At 41.4% G+C, this 27,872-nt stretch overlaps 1 protein-coding gene across 1 annotated transcript in view; it reads left to right on the top strand.

Annotated features, from left to right (window-relative positions):
• Window positions 1-27,872, top strand: part of MYO1D (myosin ID) — a 359,813-nt gene that overhangs the window by 118,041 nt on the left and 213,900 nt on the right. Inside the window, exons 9-14 of the mRNA XM_068978746.1 lie at window positions 366-511; window positions 600-714; window positions 6,882-7,052; window positions 11,270-11,340; window positions 18,219-18,293; window positions 24,237-24,369. Coding sequence (XP_068834847.1) covers window positions 366-511; window positions 600-714; window positions 6,882-7,052; window positions 11,270-11,340; window positions 18,219-18,293; window positions 24,237-24,369 — 711 coding nt within the window. The remainder of the gene's footprint in view (window positions 1-365; window positions 512-599; window positions 715-6,881; window positions 7,053-11,269; window positions 11,341-18,218; window positions 18,294-24,236; window positions 24,370-27,872) is intronic.

The raw sequence follows: 27,872 nt of genomic DNA on the forward strand, positions 1-27,872 counted from the left end.
GGGTTCAATCCCTGGTCCAGGAGGATCCCAAATCCCATGGAGCAACTGGGCTAGTGTGCCACAACTATAGAGCCTGTTCTCTAGAGCCTGGGAGCTGTATGAGCTCATATGCCTCAACTACTGAAATCCATGTGCCCTAGAGCCTTTGTGCCACAATGAAGTGGGGTGGGGCGGGAGGGCTCTGCAATGAGAAGCCCACACATCTCAGCAAAGACGAGCCCCTGTGCCTTGCAAATAGAGACAAGCCCACACAGCAACAAAGAGCCAGAACAGTCAAAATAAACAAATGAATATAATTTTTAAAAAATCCAAACAGCGGACTCATTTCCAATATGCAAGAATTTATGGGGTCATTTTCATCACAGGCCATATACGAGCGCCTTTTCTGTTGGATCGTCTCCCGCATCAATGATATTATTGCGGTCAAGAACTCAGACACCACCATCCATGGCAAGAACACTGTTATTGGTGTCTTGGATATCTATGGCTTTGAAATCTTCGAAAACAACAGGTAAACTGGAGAAGATACCTAAAACCCTATTGTTCTGTTGTTGTTTTTTTAAAATTTGTTTGAGCCTGATTCATTCCTTTTCTTGCAGCTTTGAGCAATTCTGCATCAATTACTGCAACGAGAAGCTCCAGCAGCTGTTTATTCAGCTGGTCCTGAAGCAAGAACAGGAGGAGTACCAGCGGGAAGGGATCCCCTGGAAGCACGTGAGTGGATTCATGATAAAGCCAACTTCTAGCATCCTAGGGGTCTGCTGATCTCCTTGGGTGCTTGAAACACAGCACCCTTAGCTTTCCTTTTGGGGTATGTACATACAATTCATTTTCAGGGTTGACAGATGGGGTTTCTCTAATTTGATCAACTCTCTGTTTGGGACCCAGAAAAGGCTGAGTTAAAATCAGTAAACTTATGTTCACCTGATTGCTGATACCCCATAGGTTTTTGTTTTGTTTTGTTTTTTCTTTCTAATTTTATTGAGGTATAATTGACATATAGCACTGTATAAGTTTTGGAGGAGAAAATGTCAACCCACTCCAGTATTCTTGCCTGGAAAATTACAGGGCCAGAGGAGCCTGGTGGGTTACAGTCCATGGGGTCACAAAGAGTCAGACACAACTTAGCTACTGAGCATGCTCCCATGCACTGTGTAAGTTTACATTGTCCAGTATAGCAATTTGACTTAACGCATATCATGAAATGATTACCACAATGAGTTTGTGGTTCATCATCTTATATAGATAGAAAAGAAAAAAATATTTTACACTGAAGTATAGTTGATTTATAAAGTTGTGTTAATTTCTGCTTAGAGCAAAGTGATTCGGTTATACATATATATGGAGAAGGCAATGGCACCCCACTCCAGCACTCTTGCCTGGAAAATCCCATGGATGGAGGAGCCTGGTGGGCTGCAGTCCATGGGGTCGCACACAGTTGGACACGACTGAGTGACTTCACTTTCACTTTTCACTTTCCTGCATTGGAGAAGGAAATGGCAACCCACTCCAGTGTTCTTGCCTGGAGAATCCCAGGGACGGGGGAGCCTGGTGGGCTGCCGTCTATGGGGTCGCACAGAGTCGGACACGACTGAAGCGACTTAGGAGCAGCAGCAGCAGCGTGTACATTTTTAAGAAATCCTTTCCCATTATGGTTTATCATAGGATATTGAATCCAGTTGTCTGTGCTATCCCATAAGAACACATGGCTTTTTGACTCACATCTGTCTGTCTGACTTCAGCATCCTTTTCACGTTATTCATAGCAGCAGCTTCTGCCGTCAGTGGACAGAGCTTGGCTTCCTAGTAGAGTTTCCTCTCCTTCCTTCTTTCTCTTTTTTGCTCTTATTCCTCCTTTCTTCTTCCTCTACTTGGTGAACTCGGTGGCACTTTGTTGTCTTTGGTCAGGGAAGTTCATATTTCCTGAAACCAGCGCGTGAAGGCTGCTGTGATAACTCTGACTTCCGTTTAGTCTCCGTTGTGTCACACGAGCTTCCATCGCTCTTCGCGTGGCTCTCTGGGAACTTCGTATTTGTCACTAGTCTGATAAGAAGTAGGCAGACAGTGTGACTGATGCAGGGTGCAATCCCACAGATCACAGCCAAAACCAGGACCGTTAGACTTCCTGCTCATGAAAGAAATGGAACCTTGTAATTTTCTTTGAAATTTTTATCATTAAAAAACTTTGAGAACAGACTTAAAAAATTCAGAAACTTCTGAGTTTACTTTTATTTCTGTGTTTATTCTTTTGCCAAGTATAAACAACGAAGTCCATATTTGTTTTCTGATACTCAGTGTAAGCAGTAAAAACCTGTTTGAAATGCTGTATTTAAATTACTTTTATATTCCTTCCCACCTTCTTACTTGCTATCTTCTCTGATTCAGGAAAAGTAGATACTGGAAACATACATATATATAATTACATATTTTATATTTTATATCTTATATTTGTATATAATAGTATAATAACTAGCTTTTCTGCTTTAAGTTTCTTCTTTGCCTTCCATTGTGTTATATATTAGAATACCATAAAAAAATTTTGTTCAAATATATTAGTATAAATATTACCTATTTATAAATAAACCAAGAAACCTATTACTTTCTAATAGGATTGCCTACAGTTTTGATTTAAAGAGTGAATTCTCATCACATATTTAACATGTAATTCAGTAAAGTTAATATGCAACTTTCATAGAATGAATCTGTTGTGTCTCATAATACACAATTATAACTAGGGTTTAGGTTTTTATAACAAATTTAATCATAAAACTTGTTATTCAGATGTGGTTCAGAGATACTGGTCAAAAATATCCTTTAACAATCAGAACATCAAATTCCACAGGCATAGCTGATAAAGGGAAAAGTCAACAATGGCAGGAGGCTATTCCAAACATATGAAAAAGGAGGAAAAAAGCCCTTTAAAATAATTCTTAGTGAAATAAACCAAAAGAAGTATGTCCTAGAGGAAGCAGAAGACTCTCTCAAGGGTATCAGTTACTGAGGACAGGCCGAATACCCAAATTAGAATCCCTATTCTGGGCAAATATTTCCTTTAAAACCCCCAAACTTATCAACAGACACATTTTTTGTTGTTGTTCAGTTGATAAGTCGTGTCCAGCTCTTTGCACTGCAGCTCGCCAGGCTTCCCTGTCCTTTACTATCTCCTGGAGTCTTCTCAAACTCATGTCTATTGATTTGGTGATACCATCCAACCATCTCATTCTTTGTTGCCCCCTTCTTCCCCTGCCCTCAATCTTTCCCAGCATCAGTGTCTTTTCTAATAAGTTAGGCTCTTTGCATCAAGTGACCGAAGTATTGGAGCTTTAGCATCTGTCCTTCCAGTGAATATTCAGGATGGATTTCCTTTAGGATTGACTGGTTTGATCTCTTTGCAGTCCAAGGGACTTTCAAGAGTCTCCTCTAGCATCACAGACACACTACTGTATATAAAACAGATAACTAATAAGGACCTACTGTATGGCGCAGGGAACTCTATTCAGTACTCCGTAATGATCTATATGGGAAAAGAATCTAAAAGTGAGTGAACATATCTGTCTATGTAACTGATATACTTTGGCTTCCCAGGTGGAACTAGTGGTAAAGAACCCGCCTGCCAATGCAGGAGACATAAGAGACGCAAGTTCAATCCCTAAGTTGGGAAGATCCCCTGGAAAAGGTCATGGAAACCCACTCCAGTATTTATTCTTGCCTGGAGAATTCCATGGACTGAGGAGCATAGCAGGCTACTGTCCATGGGGTTGCAAAGAGTCACACACAACTGATTGACTAACACACATCCAACTGATTGACTTTGCTGTACAGCAGAAATTAACACAGCATTGTAAATCAACTATACTCCAATAAAAATGAATTTAAAATAAAAAGTAAAAACTCCACCCCATCTCTTTGTCTCCTGCATCCCCTAAGAAACCTCTTGGGAATGCCAGGTTGCTGGAAGAACCTGATTTGGAAACCACAATTTTAGGCAATGCTTAAAGCCGCATTAAATTGTGAACCAAAAGCTGGTGGACTCTTCAGCAAAGACTAGTTACTTGTAGATAGCCAGCTGGAATTTGAGAAACTTAATTCTTTTGTCCTTAAGGACAAAAGACTTAGTCTTTAATTACATAGTTGCAAAGTCTAAGATTTCAGCTATGTTGATTAATACAGAATTCCTACTTTTTGAACATTTTAAGAATATTTTTTCCAAAGATACAAATAATTTTTTCCCTGATGAGAAATGTAATAAAGTGTCCACAATAAAAGTAAATACTTAGACCAGAGCTAATCTGTCTCTGTACTAACATTATGTACCAAGCCTGTCCTGTGCATCGTAGGATGTTTAGCAGTATCCTGGACTCCTCCTAGTCATGACCATCAAAAACGTCTCCAGACATTGCCAGATGCCCTAGGGGTTCCGGGGAAAGTCACAATCCATTGAGGATCGCTGATTTAGACAAACCAGAAAAATATTAAAAAAGTAAAAACCACCCAGCTTGCAGACTTTGAGTTCATGGAATGCAGAGGAGGGCTTGGAAATAGAGGTGGAGCTGAAAACCACAGCTGGCACGAGCCCTTGGATTTTTAAATATCATTGAGCAGGGATCCATGAGATATAGTAATCATCTGTTGTGAGTGTGTCAGCTTTAGAGAGGGTAATGGAGACAACTCTCAGATCAGGTACTTCCTGAATGATCTGGAACACATCAACACACAGGATTAAAGTGTATAGACTTCCCAACTTTACGTGATGCACAGCTTGCCTGAGTCAGGCCCATGCGTGCTTTATCTCTGAGTCTAGTGGCTGCAAGCTGTCAGGATAAACGGGCTTCCCTGGTGGCTGAGCCAGTAAAAAATCTGCCTGCAGTGCAGACCCGGGTTCGATTCCTGAGTTAGGAAGATCCCCTGGAGGAGGACATTGCAACCCACTCCAGTATTCTTGCCTGGAAAACTCCATGGACAGAAGAGCCTGGTGGGCTACAGTCTATGGGGTTGCAAAGAGTTGGACACGTCTGAGTGACTAACACTTTCACACTTTCATCAGAAGAAACAGGTGTAGAAGAGGATTATTATACATGCCTTGTATGTCTTGAAGTAGAGAAAGTTTCAGAAGTTGTTTATAACTTTTTTTCAGCTTGTGGAAGCAAATGAAAAGTGTATTCTTGCCCTCTACGGATCCTTATATCTGATAATTAAATTTTTTATATTGTACCCTGAAAAACTGTGTTAGATCCATATATGCTTTTTAACTTTTGGGAAACTGTAGAAGACACTCTGGCATTTTGGTCAGCCAGGGTCATGTAACTAAAAATGCAAGTTCTGTGTAACACCTTAACTTCATCAAGTTAGGTATCAAGTAATACTTCCAGGTTATTTGTTGGCACCTAGTGGAATATGGCAGAGAAGGCAACGGCACCCCACTCCAGCACTCTTGCCTGGAAAATCCCATGGACGGAGGAGCCTATAGGCTGCAGTCCACTCTTCGTGTTGCAAAGAGTCGGACATGACTGAGTGACTTCACTTTCACGCATTGGAGAAGGAATGGCAACCCACTCCAGTGTTCTTGCCTGGAGAATCCCAGGGACGGTGGAGCCTGGTGGGCTGCCGTCTATGGGGTGGCACAGAGTCAGACACAACTGAAGCACTTAGCCGCAGCAGCAGCAGTGGAATATGGGGGCTTCCCTGGTGGCTCAGATGGTAAAGAATCTGCCTGCAATGTGGGAGACCTGAGTTCAATCCCTGGCTTGGGAAAATCCCCTGGAGGAGGTTTTGGCAACCCACTCCAGTATTCTAGCCTGGAGAATCCCCATGGACAGAGGAGCCTGGTGGACCACAGTCCATGGGGTCACAAAGAGTTGGGACACGACTGAGTGATTCAACACAGCACAGTGGAATATGGGTCTTGTGATTAACAGCCAACAGATTGAGAGTATGAGGAGTAAGGTTAGGTGCAGGGTATGAAGACTGGATTAAAATAAGACTTAGTGAAGGAAGAAACATTATCTGCTTTATAATTTTCACCTTGAGCTGTACAGTAAGTCCCCTCCATACAAACCTTCAAGTTGCAAACTTTTAAAAATGCAAACGTTCATGCCAGCCCCTGTGTGCCAGCTATTGTACTACTATACTTTCAAGGTACTGTACTATAAGGTGAACAATGTTTATTTTTTGTGTTTGTTCATTTTGTGTGTGTGTATTATTTATGTGAAGAGTATTATGAACCTATTACAGTACAGTACTATATAGCCGATTGTGTTAGCTGGGTACCTCGGTTAACTTTGTTGGACTTACAAAGTCCACTCTGAGAATGGAACTCATTCATTTGTAGGGGACTTACTGTGTTCATTTAAGGGAATTTTTAAAAAATCTCGACCAAGCTGTACACCCTGTGGGATTTCAGTTCCCTGACCAGGGATTGAACCAGGGCCATGCCAGTGAAAAGTGCCAAATCCTAACCACTAGACCACCAGGGAACTCCCAAGACAAAATGTTTTATGATACAAAGTCAATAAATGCATCTTTTAAAAAACCTCTGTTAGAACGTGTACTCATTTTAGCATTGAAGGTTTTAGTCACTCAGTCATGTCCCATTCTTTGTGACCCCATGAACTGTAGCCCGCCAGGCTACAGGATTCTCCTGGCAAGAATACTGGAGTGGGTTGCCATTTCCTTCTCCAGAGGATCTTCCCAACCCAGGAATCGAACCCATGTCTCCTGCATTGCAGGCAGATTCTTTACCGTCTGAGCCACCAGGGAAGCCTCATTGATTGCGATTTTCATATTTGACATCAAAGTGACTTGAACTCCTGATGCGCGTGGAGGCACTGGTGTTGCGCCTGGTCCCCGGCCCATCTGTAACTGGCTCTTTGCTGTGTCCTCCAGATTGATTACTTCAACAATCAGATCATCGTGGACCTGGTGGAGCAGCAGCACAAGGGGATCATTGCCATCCTGGATGACGCCTGCATGAACGTCGGCAAAGTCACTGATGAGATGTTCCTAGAAGCACTTAACAGTAAACTGGGCAAACACGGTCATTTTTCCAGCCGCAAGGTACCGTGTATAATGAGAACATCCTCTCATTTTGATCTGTACGATTTTCCTCATTGTTTGACAGAATCGAATGAATTTTTATGTTGGGGTACAAGAAAGTCCACACGAGTATAAAAGGCCATAAACATCCCTGAAATGATTTATTGCTGTGGATAAATTCTGCCTCTCTGGTTTATTGGGATGATGATGTTGTTGTTCAGTCGCATCCAACTCTTTATGACCCAATGGGCTGTAGCACGCCAGGCTTCCCTGTCCTTCACCCTCTCCTGGAGCTTGCTCAAACTCATGCCCATCTAGTCAGTGATGCCATCCAACCATATCATCTTCTGTCATCCCCTTCTGCTTTCAGGGTCTTTTCTAATGAGTCAGCCCTTTACATCAGGTGGCCAAAGTATTGGAGCTTCAGCATCAGTCCTTTCAATGAATATTCAGGGTTGATTTCCTTTAGGATCAACTGATTTGATCTCCTTGTTGTCCAAGGGACTCTCAAGAGTCTTCTTCAGCACCACAGTTCAAAAGCATTAATTCTTTGGTGCTCAGCCTTCTTATGGGATGATGTGATTGATAAAAATCATAATGTCCAGGAGAGGGCACTCTAGACTACTCAATTTGCTAGAAATAGGAAAAATGAACACAATTCTTTAGAAAGCATGATGTCATTTATAACCAATAGGTACAGAGACCTTGTTCATGTGCTAGAATTTTGCCCCTGCATCCGATGATTATGGCCCCTGAAAATAGCTTTTGTCCATGACTTTTTACTGTAATCCTCAGTGATAAAAATATAGTATGTGTGCTCTGCTCTAGTTCTTCAGACTATGTGACTTTCTTGAAAATGAGAAATTCTAGATGAAATTCTCATGTTACAAGGAAACTCATTCCTTAAATAAATGGGTGTCCTTTTTAACTCCCTATTTTTCACATTCTAAAAATGTTACAAACAAATCATATTGCTATAACTGGTGGCAGTTGTGGTTATCAGACCTTTGTGCTGTGCCTTGCATATGGTATGTTTGCCATGATATTTGTCCTAGGAGAGACACACCATCATCCCCAGATGTTCCCTATAAATACAGGCTTGTCCAGCAACCATAAGCTGAAGGAGAAACAGGCCCTGTGCTTCTTCACTTCCGTGAAGAAAGGGGCAAACGTTTCTGCTCCTCCGTAATTCCATGTAAATCTATGACACCTGCCATTTTTTAATATGAATAAATCTATATTCCAACTTTGTCCCTTTTGACATTATGTAATCAGAGCAGTAAGATTCCGCAGTTAACTAGAGAAAGCACAAATTGTCAAGAAATAGATTACTGGCTGATATTTATTTTAGACCAGTTTTATTTCTAAAACATTCTCCTTGGTCTATTACTGAAGACTAACTTGTAGCCTGCTCTAAGTTGGCTTTCAGATACTATAATCTTATTAATTTTTACTTTTGGCCACACTGCATGGCATGTGGAATTTAGTTCCCCAACCAGGTATTGAACCTGCACCCCCTGCATTGGAAGCGCGGAGTCCTAACCTCTGGACCACCAGGAAAGTCCCTATAGCCTGGGCTTTGACATTAGGGTTCCAGCTAGAGTTATTCCTCCAGTCATTTCCTGTTTACAACACACATACTGAATAAGTGCCTCTCGTTTTCCAGGTACAATCCTGACGGCTGGGGACAGAACAGTAAGCAAAGTTAGAAGCCACGTGAATTATTTAGAGTGATACTTTTAAAGATGGCACAGTGATGGGGCAAATGTCCCATCTCTGAGGGGCTGGGTAAAAATGTCCTTTATAATCATAATTCAGATTTTGGAGATTCGCTTTGTATTATGTCTACCACATGGTAGACAATCCTTGTTTATCAAATTGAATTGGATTGGTCACTATCATACCAAATAAATCTTAGAAAATGTTGAATTCTGAACTAAAACAGGCAGCTCTCCATATGATTAGATAAACAACTATGATTCTTACATGAGAAATCGCTTCATTTTGTTATGTTTCACCTTGGCCATTTATGTACCTGAATGTATCAAGTGCTTTTAAGCAGTAACTACTGACTTGATAGGCTAAGTAGTAATTTATCTGTGAAGATGGAAATTTTCTTTTCTTTTTTTTAATGTGGGAGCCCAGGTTCTCCCAACTTTCAGACCAGGTGGCTCCTTCCTCCCTCAGCAGCAGCATCTCTCAGACAAATCTTGAGATGGAAATTTTTTGTGTGTTCTTTTCTGGGATTTTTGCCTAATGAAGGAAAGAAATGAAATAACCAAGCTGTCAGGATATTTTCATCACTGTGAACCTTTCTGTTAAATAAATGCTATTATCCTGTATGTCACAGCAGGTGTTTTAATTCATTATTGGTTACTAATGATTAACTACTTTTATTGGCAGGTTAAAGAAGAGGTTTCTGGTTTGTGTTTATTTAGGGGCTGAACTGTTTGTCAGGCATTTAAGTTATGCACAGGCAGACAGATGGTCCAATAAACTATAAAATTACTGTTAAAAGTATTGTTAACATGTAAAGTTGAACGATAAATAAGTTTTTTTTTTTGAGTAAAGAAAAATCTAAAAAGTTCTATGTTTAGATCAGTTAAGAACTTGCAGTATCTAAATGTAAGAATATTCAATTAGTATAGATGTCTCTTGAGTCCTTTTCCTTTGGGAGCTTTATAAGTAGAAGGGTTTTGTAAAAGTGGTTGATAAGAGAGAGGGAAGGAGAGAGGAATTAAATATTTCAGAGACCCCTCTGAATGTTAGATGCTTTGTTCTCCATAGTTGGTTTAACCTCTAGAACAACTCTGCAATAAGTGATTACTGAAGGAAAGAGAGCATATTGATGGTAGAGACAAGACTGCAACCTCAGAAGTCTGACTCTAACTTCCTGTAATTATTAATTTGTTGAATTAATAGGCTAATTATTCCCTTAACAGTCTACATCCACAGAGAACCCACCATCCTGGTTGGGGTTGTTTGTTATCTAACATGACAAGCCAAGTGATGTTTCTATGTAACCATACTCAATGCTTATGGATTCTTTTTTTTTTAATTTTTTTAATGTTGACCATTTTTAAAGTCTTTATATTGCTTCTGTTTTATGTTTTTTTGTTTGTTTGTTTTGTTTTTTGGCTGTGAGGCACTGTGGAATCTTAGGTCCCCAACCAGAGATCAAACCTACATCTCCTGCATTGGAAAGTGAAGTCTTAACCACTGGACTGCCAGGGAAGTCCCAATAGTTATGGATTCTTAAACATCCACTTTTGAACCTAAAGAATATCCAGTGATCCTTTATAGTGCAGTCAAAGAATCTTGGTGCTTCTGTAATAAGGAAATTGCAGAAACTTATAGAGATCCAGGGCTCTATAAAAACTTCCTTCTCAGAGAGGTCTTCTTCAGTGAGAAACAGCTGCAGAAGGTTGATCTGTGAAGTGGTAGACCTGGAGTCCCAGCTTAGCAGAAGACGGGTGAGCCAGGCTGATGTATACATAGCAGGGTACAGACATGGTATTTTGTCCCAAGGACTCTTCCCAAAGCTACCGCCTATCAGCTACAGGACCTTGGGCCAGTTACCTAACCTGTTTGTGGCTTAGTTTTCATGTATGTAAAAGAGAATCCATAATCCTTAGTTGAAATATCAGTTGTGAGTATTGAATGAGATGTCCATGCATAGAAGATGGCAAATCCTCAAAATGGTCTTCTTTAAGTGGGACATGGAGGAGAGAGAGGCTCTATCAGTCAAGGTTGGCTGGGCTGTGTTATCAGCTGAGATTTAAGTGTCATAGACAGCAGAAGTCTATTTCTTTCCCAGGGTCCCAGACTTCTCCCATCTTCAGGCTCTTCCATCCCCTCAGGACTATCCTTCTCTGCATCCAACTAGCGGGAGGTGAGAAGAAAGTACAGAGGAGAATCACCCACTTCTTACCAGCTTTGACCTTGAAGAGCCTTATCCTCTCACACTCAACTTCCATTGTCCAGAGCCTGGTCACCCGGCCATTCCCAGTCACCAAGGTGGCCAGGAAATGCAGTCTGGCTCTGTGCACTTTGGGGGGAAAAGTTCTCAATCTTTGCCACATTTGCCAAATTAAATAAACCCCCACACTCTGGGACTTCATTCATAATGATATCATAATTTGTGACATGATTATCCTCTCCTATTAAGTTGGAATATATTTTTAGAAAAGTGAAAATGTCTGTTTTCAAGATCATCTCCTTCCTTCTTGATTTCTTAGCTCTGCGCCTCGGACAAAATCCTGGAGTTTGATCGAGATTTTCGAATTCGACATTATGCAGGGGACGTTGTGTGAGTATCTCACTCAGGTGCCTGACGTGGTGGTTTGCATGCAACATCACTGCAGAAGATACAATCAAGGGAAATAGAAATTATTTCCCTATTCGTTTGCATTTTCCAGCCATTTCTGATGGCAATATATTTTAATTTCTTCACTTAAAACATTGGCATAGCTTCATTCATTCCTTGCTTTTCAAACATTTGTTAAAGACACATCATGTGTGACCATACACAGTTTGTGGCATAGTTGACATTCGGTCAGCATCAGCTGATGCTTAAATAAACCATGGAAATACGTTAGGGATTGGGATAGAAAGACGAGTAACATGGACAATGCCCTGATGAAGCTAACAGCTTAGTGGAGGATCCAGGCAGATACATGATAAGTCATTATAATGAAAGTGAAAATGAAGTTGTTCGGTCGTGTCTGACTCTGCAACCCCATGGACTGTAGCCTCTCAGGCTCCTCCATCCATGGGATTTCCCAGGCAAGAGTGCTGGAGTGCAGAATGGAAAGGGTTAAACTGGAGAAACACAAGGCATTATGGGAGCACTGTTGTTTGTTGTTGTTTAGTCGCTAAGTCTTTGTGACCCATGGACTGTAGCCCGCCAGCCTCCTCTGTCCATGGGATTTCCCAGGCAAGAATACTGAAGTGGGTTGTCATTTCCTTCTCCAGGAGATCTTCCTGACCCAGGGATTGAACCCACATCTCCTGCATTGGCAGGTGGGTTCTCTACCACCGAGCCACCAGGAAAAAGCCTTGTGGGAACACTGAGGAGGAATAATTAACCCAGAGTGAGGAGTGTAGCCAAGCCTTGCAAGAGTGAGGAGTGTAGCCAAGCCTTGAAGGAAGTGATATTCCAGATGAATCTAGAAAGTAAAAGAGGCTTAGGTGAAAGACAGAATTAGGAAGAGAAGGAGATGAGAGGGCATTCCAGGCAGATAGACAGCAGGCATACAGGCCCAGAAGTGAGAGTCATCACTATACATGAAGAACTACTGGTAGTTGGGTAACTATATGAGCAAAAACCAGTTTTCCCATATGATTTTTCACATATTATTCAAAAAAGTAAAATTCTCACAAGCTACATTTTCTGGCTACAGTATGATAAAAGTAGAAAATGGTAAGAAAATAAAACTAAAAACATATAACTTCCTTAGTCTTTTAGTTTCCTAGGGTTTCTATAACAAATGACCACAAATTGGTGGCTTAAAACAACAGGAATATATTCTTTCATGGTTCTTCCTGACTCAGGGATAGAACCCAGGTCTCCTGCATTCCAGGCAGATTCTTTACTGTCTGAGCCATCAGGGACACCCCACTATGGAGGCCACAAGTTTGAAATCTAGGTGCTGGCAGGGCCACACTCTAGATGCTTTAGAGGAAGATTGTTTCTTGTTTTCTTCAGCATCTGGTGGCTGCCTGCTTTCCTTGGCTTGTGGCTGTATCACTCCAGTCTCAGCCTCCATCATCACATTGCCACCTCCTCTTTGGGGTGTCTGTATTAAATCTCCCTCTGTTTCTGTTTTAAAACTACACTTGTGAATGCGTCTAAGGCCCACCTGAATAACACAAGATGAATTTCTTCTCCCAGGATCCTCAATGTAATCACATCTTTTACCATACAAGGTAATATTCACAGTTTCCAGGGAATTTGACAAGGCTTCTCTGATGGCTCAGATGGTATAGAATCTATCTGTCTGCAACACAGGAGACCTGGGTTCGATCCCTGGGTTGGGAAGATTCCCCTGGAGGAGGGCATGGCAGCGCACTCAGAATTCTTGCCTGGAGAATCCCCTTGGACAGAGGACCCTGGAGAGCTGCAGTCCATAGGGTCACAAAGAGTCAGACATGACTGAGCGGCTAAGCACAGCACAGCACCTCTTTCCAGGGAGGCATTTTTCAGTCTGCTACACTTAGCATGCTTTGTCCACCCACACTGCTTATTATCTGGTTTTTGTTTACAGTCCCCTGTTTTCCTTTCTCCTTATTTTTGATGCTGGGAATTCTATTCACATAACCCATTACAGGCAGAGATTAAACAACAAAAAATGGAAATGATCATCTCTATAAATGCCAAAGAGGCATTTGAAGAAACTTTAATAGCTGTTCCTGATTTAAATTAAAACTCTAGAATCATCCTCAATGGTGAAAAACTGAAAGCATTTCCCCTAAAGTCAGGAACAAGACAAGGGTGCCCACTCTCACCACTACTATTAAACATAGTTTTGGAAGTTTTGGCCACAGCAGTCAGAGCAGAAAAAGAAATAGAATCCAGATTGGAAAGGAAGAAGTAAAACTCTCACTGTTTGCAGATGACATGATCCTCTACTTAGAGAACCCTAAAGACTCCACCAGAAAATTACTAGAACTAATCAATGAATATAGTGAAGTTGCAGGATATAAAATCGGTACCCAGAAATCCCTTGCATTCCTATACACTAACAATGAAAAAACAGAAATTAAGGAAACAATTCCATTCACCATTGCAACGAAAAGAATAAAATACTTAGGAATATATCTACCTAAAGAAACAAAAGACCTATATATAGAAAACTATAAAACACTGGTGAAAGAAATCAAAGAGGACACAAATAGATGGAGAAATATACCATGTTCATGGATCAGAAGAATCAATATAGTGAAAATGAGTATACTACCCAAAGCAATCTATAGATTCAATGCAATCCCTATCAAGCTACCAACGGTATTTTCAGAGAACTAGAACAAATAATTTCACAATTTGTATGGAAATACAAAAAACCTCAAATAGCCGAAGCAATCTTGAGAAAGAAAAATGGAACTGGAGGAATCAACCTGCCTGACTTCAGTCTCTACTACAAAGCCACAGTCATCAAGACAGTATGGTACTGGCACAAAGACAGACATATAGATCAATGGAACAAAATAGAAAGCCCAGAGATAAATCCATGTGCCTATGGACACCTTATCTTTGACAAAGGAGGCAAGAATATACAATGGAGAAAAGACAATCTCTTTAACAAGTGGTGCTGGGAAAACTGATCAACCGCTTGTAAAAGAATGAAACTAGAACACTTTCTAACACCACACACAAAAATAAACTCAAAATGGATTAAAGATCTAAATGCAAGACCAGAAACTATAAAACTCCTAGAGGAGAACATAGGCAAAACACTCTCTGACATAAAACACAGCAGGATCCTCTATGACCCACCTCCCAGAATATTGGAAAAAAAAGCAAAAATAAACAAATGGGACCTACTTAAAATTAAAAGCTTCTGCACAACAAAGGAAACTATAAGCAAGATGAAAAGACAACCTTCTGAATGGGAGAAGATAATAGCAAACGAAGCAATGGACAAAGAATTAATCTCAAAAATATACAAGCAACTCCTGCAGCCCAATTCCAGGAAAATAAACAACCCAATCAAAAAGTGGGCCAAAGAACTAAACAGACATTTCTCCAAAGAAGACATACGATGGCTAACAAATACATGAAAAGATGCTCAACATCACTCATTATCTGAGAAATGCAAATCAAAGCCACAATGAGGTACCATTTCACGCCAGTCAGAATGGCTGTGACCCAAAAGTCTACAAGCAATAAATGCTGGAGAGGGTGTGGAGAAAAGGGAACCCTCTTATACTGTTGGTGGGAATGCAAACTAGTACAGCCACTATGGAGAAAGTGTGGAGATTCCTTAAAAAACTGGAAATAGAACTGCCTTATGACCCAGCAATACCACTGCTGGGCATACACACCAAGGAAACCAGAATTGAAAGAGACACGTGTACCCTAATGTTCATCGCAGCACTGTTTATAATAGCCAGGACATGGAAGCAACTTAGATGTCCATCAGCAGATGAATGGATAAGAAAGCTGTGGTACATATACACAATGGAGTATTACTCAGCCATTGAAAAGAATACATTTGAATCAGTTCTAATGAGGTGGATGAAACTGGAGCCGATTATACAGAGTGAAGCAAGCCAGAAAAAAAACACCAATACAGTATACTAATGCATATATATGGAATTTACAAAGATGGTAATGATAACCCTGCATGCGAGACAGCAAAAGAGACACAGATGTATAGAACAGTCTTTTGGACTCTCTGGGAGAGGGCGCGGGCAGGATGATATGGGAGAATGGCATTGAAACCTGTAAATTATCATATGTGAAATGAATCACCAGTCCAGGTTTGATGCATGAGACAGGGTGCTCGGGGCTGGTGCACTGGGATGACCCAGAGGAATGGGATGAGGAGGGACATGGGAGGGGGTTCAGGATGGGGAACACATGTACACCCATGGCTGATTCATGTCAATGTACGGCAAAACCAATACAATATGGTAAAGTAAAAAAATAAATTAATTTTTTTAAAAATCCTCTAGAATCATAAAATAATATGGCTCAAAATTATCACCCCCATCTGCCAAACTAGCCATTCGCGTGGGGATCGCACAGTTTTCCACTTTTTCTGGTGCTGTTTCCAGATTCCAGAATCCCAAAGAGGGAAGATCCAGTGATATACAGATGCCCGCCTCTGATCACTCAGGCCACACTCACCGGCTGCCCTCTTACAGCTCGGATCCGCATAACTGCAGAGCTAGACTTAGAGGCCACGCAGGGCAGCCACTCTTTCACAGATGGAGACATTTATGCACGCGTGCCATTCTTTCCCAGCATCAGACAGCAAGTTTACCGAATAGCTGAGACAATACCTAGGTGTCCAGACTCCCAGTCCAGAGAGCTAGCCGGCCCCATAGAGGAATATGTGATGCCTCCAATTCCCTTTCTGTCTCTCCTTAAGCCTTTCAACCCTTTTCTAGATTTTTACTGGGTGTCTTCCGTGTGCCCAATACTTTATAAAGTATGGTCCCTGCCCATAAAGAGCTTTCCATGTAAGATGCATACGTACATATGTGGGTTTGTGTGTGTAATAACACACAGTATTAACATACACACGTGTATATATATATATATATGCTGTGCTTAGTCGCTTAGTCGTCTCTGACTCTTTGCAACCTTTTGGACTATAGCCTGCCAGGTTCCTCTGTCCGTGGGAATTCTCCAGGCAAGATTTCTTGAGTGGATTGCCATGCCCTCCTCCAGGGGATCTTCCCAACCCAGGGATCAAACCCAGGTTTCCCATATTGCAGGCAGATTCTTTTCCATCTGAGCCACCTGGGAAGCCCAAGAATACTGGAGTGGGGAGCCTATCCCTTCTCCACAGGATCTTCCTGACCCAGGAATCCAACTGGGGTCTCCTGCATAGAACGCGGATTCTTTACCAGCTGAGCAGGGAAGCCCCATGTAGATGTAGACGTATATACATACACACATTTGTGTATATATATAGATAGATAGATACAACAAAAGATAGTTGAAAATAATTTCCATATGAGTAATAACATGTGTTTTCAGAATAAGCAAATACCTTTAACTGTGTGTGATAAACCCAGACAGGCAGATGCAGATCATTAGGTGCTAGGAATTATTCTTCTAGGAAAAAGTGGGAAGGATGCTAGAAAGATTTAGATCTTTAGCCCATTTGACTGGAGTGTATCCTTTTGGTGGCATAGAGAAGTAGAAACACCTAGAAAAGTAGATTGAGATCAAATCACAATGAATCTAAAAGGTCAGAATAAGGACTTTGAATTGTAAGGGTCTGATGATATAGTAAGAATCAGGTGACTATGGGTTCAGTCAAAAGCTACTTGAAGGTACTAGGAAGAAGACCAAGGTTGGAGGAGGCAGGGAAATTATTTTGGGCCTAAAACTGTGCCCATGGGCAGCACGAAACTTTCTTGCAGAAAGAAACACGAACGGCTGGAATAGTATAAGACTGATGAGGCGTCAGAGTTAGAGACTGGAGAATTGTCTACAGCAAGGGTCCCCAACCTCTGAGGTCTAATGCCTGATGATCTGAAGTGGAGCTGATGTAATAATAGAAACAGAGTGCACAATGAATGTAATTCAGCTGAATCATCCCCAAACCATCTCCTACCCCCACCCCAGTCTATGGAAAAACTGCCTTCCACAAAACCAGTCCCTGGTGCCAAAAAGGTTGGGGACCGCTGGTCTACAGTGATGTGATTGTCCAGGAAGAAAATACAGTCAGGCAAGATAGGAGAGCTATAGGGAGCAGCCACCTCTAGAGTTACTATTTCCCTAACCTCTTAGCCTGTCTTGATCATACAGAATCACCCTGTACTGTTACCCCCTCCCCACAATTTACTCCCTCTGGATCCATGCCAGTGACTGCAGCAGGGCAGCCCCTTGCCCACCAGCTGCAAGTTTACTTTGAGACCTTACTCACATCCTGCCCTCCACACCATGAATACTGACCTTTTCATTTCCTCCCAGCAACTCCGTGCATGTGCCTGCTTCCACGCCTTCGTTTAATGTTGCCCTGTGTAATCTGCCTTCCTCTTTCTCTTCTGCTTATCCCAATCTTACCATCCTTTGCAGTTCTCCTTGGATCTTTTCTCCCACCCTGAACACAGTGAGCGAGCCTTAGGCAAGTCATCTCACCTCCTCACGGATGAGACTCTTAGATCCTGTACGTTGCCGTTTTGCTTTTATCTTAGGAATGTGGGATGGCACACACAGCTATTTTTTTAAAAGTCAGCATCTCGAGGTAAGCCACAAACCCATGGAGTGATGATCTTAGTCATAGTGATGGCACTGATGTTTGGCCTCCTTTTGAGGGACAGAAACATCACTCTGTCTACAGAGTAGGTAAATTTGATATTCTTTAACTCAGAACTGGGTGGACAAGCTTTATACATGATTGATGGCATTATTTAACAATAGAAAGGCTTGTAGACTTCTAAAAAAGTTTCGAAATGGCTCTCACTTGGTGAATAATGTGTTTTCCGTGTTTCTTTTTTCTCAACTAGGTATTCTGTCGTTGGTTTTATTGACAAAAACAAAGACACTTTATTTCAAGATTTCAAGCGCCTCATGTATAACAGGTAGGATTAAAATTTTATTAATCGTCTTTATATTTAGCTTGCTGACACATATATTACATAATAGGTATGCACATGATTATTTCTATGTGACAATTTTAAGAGTTTTCTGGCAATTTGTATACTTCCGTTTGATCATACTTAGTGAGTGAAATCATCTGTTACTTTATGATGATAAAATCTGTAAACTCAGGGCAGGGACCCTGTTACTAATACAGTGTTCTTCGATTTCCCTTGGGTTTCCTCGGTTTCTCTCTTTACTGTTGCCATCCTTCTTGTCCCTGCCAGTGTAGTCAGCAGTCCTCAGGCCAGGTCAGTGGTGATGGGAGGGTGTCAGGTAAGCTCTGGACCAGCCGAAAGCTTTACACACTCTGATTCCCACTGCAGCGTCTTTGCCTCCACCCAAGGGACCACCCTAATAATAGAGTGGCTCTCACATCAGTGGTGATCAATGCAGAGTGGATAGAATCTTCCCACAACCCAAGAAAACGTGAAAAAGTCATGGAGAAATAAAACCAAGCAAAGGATAGCAAGTTCACATCTGGTACAGATACTTCGGAAAGAAGGGTCATGAAGAAGAGAAGCTTCCTAGCCAACTGCTTCTTTTGGTTAAAGTGTCATCGCTCATGTATTAAGTCAGCTCAGCCCACTGGCCAGTAGGTCATCAAAGATGTATGCAGCACCTCTGAGCCACACATTCCCCTATGCTCTTGGGGTTCAGCTGCTGAAAAAAACTTGGACAAAGTCCCTTCCCTCCTGAGGTCTTTTATTCTAGTGGAGATGACAGTTAATGATAAAAGACGGAACTTTCAGCTAGTGTCAAGTGTTATGAAGAAAAACAAAGTTAGGTGAGAGACTGAGGGTATAGACCAAGAAGGGCCATAGAGGTGTTACAGGTAGTATGGTAGGAAAAGGCTCCTTAAAAGAAAGGTCATTTGAACTGAGCCCAGAGTGAAGTGTGGGTGCAAACCATGAGTATGGGGGACAGCATTCAAAGAGAGAGAAAGACTAGTTCACCAAGATGCTAAGGTGGAAACGAGCATGGGTGTGTTGACCGCAGGAAGGTCAGTGTGGCTAAAATCAGTGAGGGGAGGGGAGAACAATCAGGAATGACTGCAGAGAGGTCCACAGGCCCTGCTCAGAGAGAGTCCATGAGCTAGGTACAATGGGAAGCCACTGGAACGGATGATATGATGTCTGTTCTAAGGAAATCACTGGAACCGCTGTGTAAAACCCAGCTTGTGAAGGGCAGGAGTAAACATGGGGAGACCAGGTAGGAGGCGGGTTTAGTGATCCAGGCTGACACGTGGGTGGTGGTGACAGAAAGGGAAAATGGTCCAAGTGGCTGACATTTTGAAAGTAGAACCAACAAGATTTGCCGATGGATAGAATGTGTGATGGGGAAAAAAAAAAAAAAAAGAAGTCAGAGACGATGGGGACGGGATGCTTGGTTGTGGGAAAGACAGAGGAGGTGCTCATTTTGGGGGAAAATAAAGAGTACTGCTTCGAATATGTTTTGTGGGAGGTGTGTCCTGGACATCCATCCAGACAGGCAGTTGTGTGAAACTCAAGAGTAAAGGCGGGAACAGAGAAGTAAATTCATGGTCGTCCGTCTGTTGATGGTACTAAAAGCATTGTCCTGGTTGAGATTATCTAGGGTGAGCATAGACAAAAAATAAAAGAGAGAAGAGATTGCAGGATGAATCCCTGAGGCACTCCACCACTTTGAGTCAAGCAGGGAAGGAGGAACTAGCGAAGGGAGCTGAGAGCATGCCTGTGAGTGAGGAAGGAAGCCAGGAATCCGGCGTCAGGGTGGCCAGGCCAAGCAGAAACGGTCAGCTGTGCCAGGCACCATCAAGAGCAGGGTGATGTGAGGAGCGAGACCCACCCCTGGATTTGCTAACGTGAAGGTCAGTGGGGCCCTGACAACACTGACTTTAGCAGTGTCGCGAAGACAGATGTCTGACGGAAGTGGGTCAAGAGAATACAGAAAATCAGGAGGAGGAGACGGTGGGTTTCAACCGTTTTTTTCAAAAGGTTTTGCTGTAAAGTGGTTCGTCTGTGTGGATGAAGCCTCCAGGAGCAGAGAGAGAGAGCCATCAACCCTAGAAAGGCACAGAGGCGTGGGGGTCTGACAGGGAACCCATGTAAGAACCAATCTGGGGAGGAGAGACTTTCAGAAAGGAGTTTCAGTGAGTGGCTCATCAGGTACAATGCACTCATTTTGAAGGAGAAACCAAAGAGTCTGGCATTGCTGTGTATAAAAAATGTCAAAAAGTCCAATTGGAAAAACGGCCTCAGTCGTCCAGGGGCAAAGTCAGGGCGTGTTGCCCAGGGGAGGCAGTCAGGCTGTGTACCAGGAGACCGCACAGGGTGGCATTCATTGTGCGCTGCGTGCTAAGTCGCTTCAGTCGTGTCCGACTCTTTGCGACCCTATGGGCTGCAGCCCACCAGGCTCCTCTGCCCATGGGATTTTCCAGGCAAGAGTACTGGAGTGGGTTTTTGTGCCCCTCTGCAAAGGAACTTCAGGACTCAGCGATTGAGTTGGCAGGCAGGTTGTTTACCACTAGCGCCACCCGGGAAGCCCAGAGGTTCGGCTCAATGAGAGCAGCGCCACCTTCTGGCGGTGGATTCTGGTAACCCCAGCTCACAGGACTAACGCAGAGACAGAGCAGCGCGTGGACTTACTTCCAGCAATCAGGCAGTCCTAAGGGTCTCACGGTATGAAACCCTTGCATTGGTTTACCAGCCTCTTCTTCCCTATTGGAAACCTGTCTGGGAAATTAAATAGAACTCTAGTTTATTAACTGACAGTGAAAAATATCATCCAGAGGATGCTTAGTTGCTTGGTAAGCCTGGAATCAGAACAAAGGAACTTAGATCTGAGTCTAGTAATTAAAGACATTTCACAGCAGGGATGGTCTTGCCAAAGGTATAAAAACATAAAACGTTGCAGCTTATTGTATATATTGCCATAGTAGGACAGGTCTTGCTAGTGGGATGGAAAGTCTTGAAATTATTTTGATTAAAACTATCCTTTTAGTATTTAAATGGGCTGCCTTTGCCTCTGGATACTTTTTGAGACTTCCATGGCTAAATGACCTCGGTAAATTTTAATCCTTTCTTTATATCCGTTTAAAGAGTAATCCTTGGATCTCTAGTTCTGGAGCGTTATGCATGCATGTATGCTTGCACGTGTGTGTGTAAAGGGAAGGAGACAGGAAGCAAGCAGGTGGCATGCCAGGTGCACAGGCCACTCTTTCCCTCTCTCTCATTAGCCAGCTAAGTTCTGCCTTCTCTGTTACACATACTGAGTTTCTGATAAATAAGCTTCCCCCTTTAAGGAAAAAGCCCTTTTAAATATTTGAAAATTATGTTGACTTACCAACCTCAAAGTTCTTTCTCTTTGAAAACAATTGAACTTGTCTATTTTGATTCATTACACATCAATTCTACTGTTTGATGATATAATAAGAATAAAAGGGACTTTCCTGGTGGCCCAGTGGCTAAGAGTCCCTGCTCCCAATGCAGGAAGCCCGGTATGTTCCCTGGTCAGGGAACTAGATTCCACATGCTGCAACTAAAGAGCTGGCACAGCCAAATAAAATAATAATACTAAACATCTTATTTCCTTCATTCCCAGCATTCACGCCACCCTTCATTCATTAGGTAGTGTCTAAGCAATGGCACCCCACTCCAGTACTCTTGCCTGGAAAATCCCATGGACGGAGGAGCCTGGTGGGCCACAGTCCATGGGGTCTCTAACAGTCAAACATGACTGAGCGACTTCACTTTCACTTTTCACTTTCATGCATTGGAGAAGGAAATGGCAACCCACTCCAGTGTTCTTGCCTGGAGAATCCCAGGGACAGGGAGCCTGGCGGGCTGCCATCTATGGGGTCGCACAGAGTCAGACACGACTGAAGCGACTTAGCAGCAGCAGCACACAAGGCCAAAAATGAGCAGTGTAGAACTGGGGATAGAAACTGCATAGACCCAAAGACAGTGACTTTGTCTTTGACATGCATCAGGATTTTCAAAGTGCACACACTCTACTTTCTGGAAATTCTATTAATATTCCTTTGATGTTACAAAGCCATTCGGGCACGATGGGCACCAAAAACTGAGAACCATTGCCTCAAGTTCTCTCTCTGCTAAAGACTGGAATGGTAAAGTTAAGGAAAAGCAATATACATTTATGTGGTCATTTTTATTGACATGTTATTTTTGGAAAATTATGGAATAGGACTAGAACGTAGTAAAACTGGGTCCATGAACCACAGATCATGCATTATTTTATAGCCACATTTGATGGCAGTTGGCACGGCTTGCTGGCAACGGTCAGAGTCAGGAATATTTCTCTGCCTTCATTCACAGACTAGCCAGTCTTCACCTCACTGTTTATCGTCTTCGCTTTTGTCCATTCTGGCAGTTTGCTGCTATTATTTAGAACCTCTACGTATGGAAATTTACTAGATGTTTGGGGAACCAACTCAATTTTCTCAATTTTGTGCCAGGGAAAGAAAAGTGGGCAAAATGATGACAGCAGTAAACACAATTAGCAGAAAAGATCCATGTTAAGTTTTTTCTATTCTCAACCCCCAATTAAGAAAGAAAAAAAATCTGATGAGAGAAGTTTTCAGAAAACAAGCAACATTTCGAATTCCAATTATTTCAAAATCAAAAGCACCAAGTGTTCTGTTAGTTTTAGGTATACAGCAAAGTGAATCAGTTACATATATACATATATCTGCTCTTTTTTAGATTTTTTTTCCCCCCTCATAGATCATTACAGAGCACCGAATAGTTTTCTGTGCTATACACGGTAGGTCCTTGTTAGTTGTCTATAGTATAGATAGTAGTATGTGAATGTCAATCCCAACATAACATTGTAAGTCAACTATACTCCAATAAAAAGTTATTTTTAAAAAATCAAAAGCACCCAAATGAAACAGGAAGAAAATCAGAGCCAAATAAGGAATATATCACTTTTAGCCTGAAAACTGGCCTCAAGTTTAAGAATTGGATTGCAGCCATCTTAGTATCACATCAATAAAATATTGGAGCTGCCAGTACTACCTATAAGTGTGATCATAATTCCGCTGTAGTAAAGGGATTTATGAGAAGATGATGTAAAAGTGGTAATTTTCTGTTCCTCTCTGTATTTTTTGAGAGACCTGGCTTTTTGTGGTGTATACTGGATGCGTATTTGTGTCAATTAAAAGCGGCTTTCTTGAGGCACAGACAGAGCAGACTTGTGGGCCCATCAGGGGAAGGAGAAGGTGGAATGAATGGACAGAGTGGCACTGACATACACTACCGTGTTTATCAGATAGCTGGCTGGTGGGAAGCTGCTGTGTGACACAGCGGGCTCAGTTAGGTGCTCTGTGATGACCAAGAGGGGTGCAGTAGGGCTGGGTGGAAGGGAAGTGTAAGAGGGAGGGGATATCTGTATACATATAGCTGATTCACTTTGTTGTACAGCAGAAACTAACACATTGTAAAACAATTATACTCCAGTTTTTAAAAAAAATGCTTTCCCTTTCCTGATTTCTGACGTGACCTTGAGGATCATTTTCCTGTTTGTGATTTGTTCTCATTCTTGTAACAATCACCAAAACCATTTGATTTTAGGTATATGGTATAAGAGCTATGTAAACCATTAGAATATCCTATGTAATAATAGCAACACAGTCATTTAAAGAAATTGAAAGAATTTTTCGAAAGTGGCGTGGTTTAGATACATCTTCTCATTTTGTGGTGTGGTACCTGCCATTATACTCTCAGCTGGATTTCCTAGGTGGAATCATTTGTTCAGTCAGGCCTAGTGAGTTGCATCTGCAGTGCAGTTGTGGCTCCCAGGATACAGTTCAGCAGGAATGCTTAGCAATTCTTAATCCACTTATTTGAATGTAGCGTTCAAGCCCCTCTTTCTGTGCTCCTCAGTTCAAATCCTGTGCTGAAGAATATGTGGCCTGAAGGCAAACTGAGCATTACAGAGGTGACTAAGAGACCACTGACCGCTGCCACCTTATTTAAGAATTCTATGATTGCTTTGGTAGACAACCTTGCTTCAAAGGTAAGTACTTTTATTTTAAAATACCCGTTTTATTTCATGGATCCCCTCTTGACATATGTTAATGAGAAAGGTATGTATAATATTTGCTTTCTAGGTAATTATTGTAAATCAAATTGAAGAGCATGTATTTTAAATGAATGTTATAACAATTCTTAATACTGTTTTTTTTGTTTTTTAACATGGCTTGGTGAAACCAGTTATTTGTGTTCCAAATGAATGATCTTCTTAAATTTAAGCCTTTTATATTGTTGTCATCAACGGGAAAGTCTTAATGTAATCTTAAAAAAATAAAAACCGTATACTACAGGTATAGTATGTGCCTGATAAAAGAAATTTTAGCCCTGTGCTGAAGACAAGGCCTGGCTTTAAAAAAAAATCTTGAGTTAAATTGTCATGTACCATCCTTATATTGTATCTGAATACAAATTACAGATAGAGTTTTAAGAGGAAGTTTAGTATTTAAGTGTTGTCCTTAGGCTGTTTTAAATAGTTGAAATAAAAAGATGCACTATGGGCTGTCGTTTCTGCTTTTTATTGTTCCTTTGAGATCCCATACTGTTTGATAACTTTAGTCTGAGATTTTCTTCCCCTTGAAGAACAGATTTCTACTCTTAACTGCTGCTGTTGACAAGTTTGATAAATTAGGCAGCATTCTGGGGCTCATTATTTTTAGTTCCTTCATTTTTATCTTTCTCCTGGTGTTTTTCCAGTGTCTTTTTTCTTCTTCATTTTTATCTTTTTTTTTTAATCAACTTCCTCTCTAAAAACTTAAATCTATATTATTTTTGGTTACTTCACTGTGCATAAATTAGGCAAATGCCATAAGAATACATCTCTTCAGTAGCTTTCTGTTCTTTTCGTCAGGATTCTTTGGCCTCAGGTGACAACAAATAAGAACAGTGTGTTGGCTTGTATAATCAAACTGCCAGAAAAGCAGAGAGGGTTAAGGATACCAGAGCTGTAGACCTGAATACCCTTAAGACCCTCCTCTTGTCCCTCAGCTTTTCTCTGCAAGTCAGCTTCAACCTGCCTCATCCAGCAAGAAAAGTGAACCTAGAAGAAAGACGTGGGACACGAGAAGGAGAGTCACACACAGAAGCTTATAGAATGTACTTTATAAAACACATTCATTGTAAATATATTGTTTGTAAAATATGTTCAAGTTAACCAGAAAAGAGTCATTTTTATTGTCAATATTTGGTAGTTCAGTGTTCATTTTTTAACATTTGTTTATTTGTGGCTGTGCTGGGTCTTCACTGCAGCCTGCAGAGGCTCTTCGTTGTGGCATGCAGGCTTTCTCTAGTTGCAGCACAGAGGGGCTTTGCTTGTTACGGAGCCACAGGCTCTGGGGTGCACGGGCTCCAGGAGTCACGGTGCGTGGGCTCAGCAGCTGCAGCTCATGGGCCCTAGAGTGCAGGCTCAGGAGTCACAGTGCACAGGCTTTGTTGCCCTGTAGCATGTGGGATCTGAGTTCCTCGACCGCGTATCAAACCCATGTCTCCTGCACTGGAAGCTGGACTCCTAAGCACTGGTCCACCAGGGAAGTCCTGTTACATTTTTTAAAAATTCTAGGACCATTTATCATTTCTGTATGGAGAATTGCATTCAGCTGCTAAACAAATGAACCCCACCTCCACCCCCAAATTAATGGATTAAACAGAAGAGACATTTATTTCTCTCTGTATAAATGAAGTACGGAAGAAGGTATCCCAGCACTGGCATAGCAGCTCTAAGGTTGTTAGAGACCCAGGTTCCTTCTGTCTTTCTCCTCTACTATCTTAATGCTTGGCATCCATCCCCCTGGTCCAAGATGGCAGCTGGAGCGTCTTCCTTTTTAAAGAGACTTCCTGGAAGCCTCATATAGTACTTTAACTCCATCTCATTTGGTGTACTTAGTTGCCAGAGAAGCTGGGAAGTGCCTTTCATTCTGGTTAGCATTGCTCCCAACTAGAAGTAAGTATTCTGTTTCAAAGTAGGAAAAAAGTACTGTATATGAGGTAGGCAGCTAGCCTAGCAGTCTCTGCTACAGCTCCCCAATCTCTGTGTGTGTAGAGATAGGAAATGAGAGAGGGAGGAGGGACAAGCAAAAGAATAGAGACAACCCATCAGTCCAGAAAGCCAGTAAACCACAAAATTCATGTGACTCACCCTATTGCAGTGTTCATGTTACTGCCGTGGTCTGGAACTGAACCTGCAATAACACCAAGGTTTTGCCGTGTTGTTCATAGGAGTTATTATATCTAATTAATACTCTGCAGAAAGATTAAGAACAAAAAGGTAGATAAAGACATATCAAGCCCCCTCCCCCAAGAAAACTGGTGAAGGCAGTATTAATGTGAGAGAACATAAAATTTAAGGGGGAAATCTATTAAATACAGATAGACTAGTAATAATAAAAAGGAAATACTCAATAAAGCCATTTTGAACTAGGTACCTAACAATACAGCCATGATGGTACTTAAATTCTAAAAAGCCAAAAAAAAAGAAGACCCTGAAAAATGTAAAAGGCGGAAAAGGCAAAATTGACAAGTTCACAATTCTAGAGGGAGATTTTAAACCAACTCTACCAAAAACTGATAGATCAAGCAAAAACCTTAGCAAGAGTGCAGAAACTTTGAAAACCAAATTTAAACTTTAATCAAAAGATCTCTGTACCCAGAGGAAAGGAAATACATATTCCTTTCAAGTATACATGGAACATTTTTAAGAAATGACCATAAGCTAGAGCACAAAGGAAGTCTCAACTGTTTCAACAAATGTATATACAGGTGTATTCTCCATCCTCACAACAAGTAAAATAAAAACCAGCATTTTAAAAGTGGTTTGTTTTTTTTTAAATATGCTTGGGAACTTTAAAAAAGTGTTCTCCTAAGTAACTCACAGGTTGAAGAAGAAATCTCAATGGAAACTACAAAATATGTGAAACTGCATGACAAAGAATTTATCAGAATCAGTAGAATACTCCTAAAGTGGTCCACTTGTTATGCCTTTATTAAAAACAAACAAACAAAAAAGGAAGATCAAAAGTAAATGAGATTAGATACAATTCAAGAAGTCAGTAAAGGGAATCCAAGGAAAATCTAAAGAAAGTGAGAAAATAATTTTTAAATAGCAAAAACTAAAAGTAATAGATCAAAAAATTAATTAGACCTTTTAAAAATTGATTTTAAAAAGAGAAAACAATATTCAGAATGAAAAAAGGTTACAACCTCTATATTACAGAGATTTTTTTTTAAGCATCAGACTATTACAAACAGCTGTATGCCAATGAATCTTAAAAATTAGTTTTCTAATAATAGAATATGTGTGTGTGCTCGGTTGGGTCCAACTCTTTGCAGCCCCATGTACTGTAGCCTGCCAGGCTCCTCTGCCCATAGAATTTTCTAGGCAAGAATATTGGGGTGGGGTGCCATTTCCAACTCCAAGGGATCTTCTCAACTCAGGGATTGAACCTGAATCTCTCGTGTCTCCTGTATCGGCAGGAGGCATCTTCACTGGCACCG

Source organism: Capricornis sumatraensis, chromosome 8 (assembly GCF_032405125.1).
Source record: "Capricornis sumatraensis isolate serow.1 chromosome 8, serow.2, whole genome shotgun sequence".
In the NCBI taxonomy this organism is placed as follows: domain Eukaryota; kingdom Metazoa; phylum Chordata; class Mammalia; order Artiodactyla; family Bovidae; genus Capricornis; species Capricornis sumatraensis.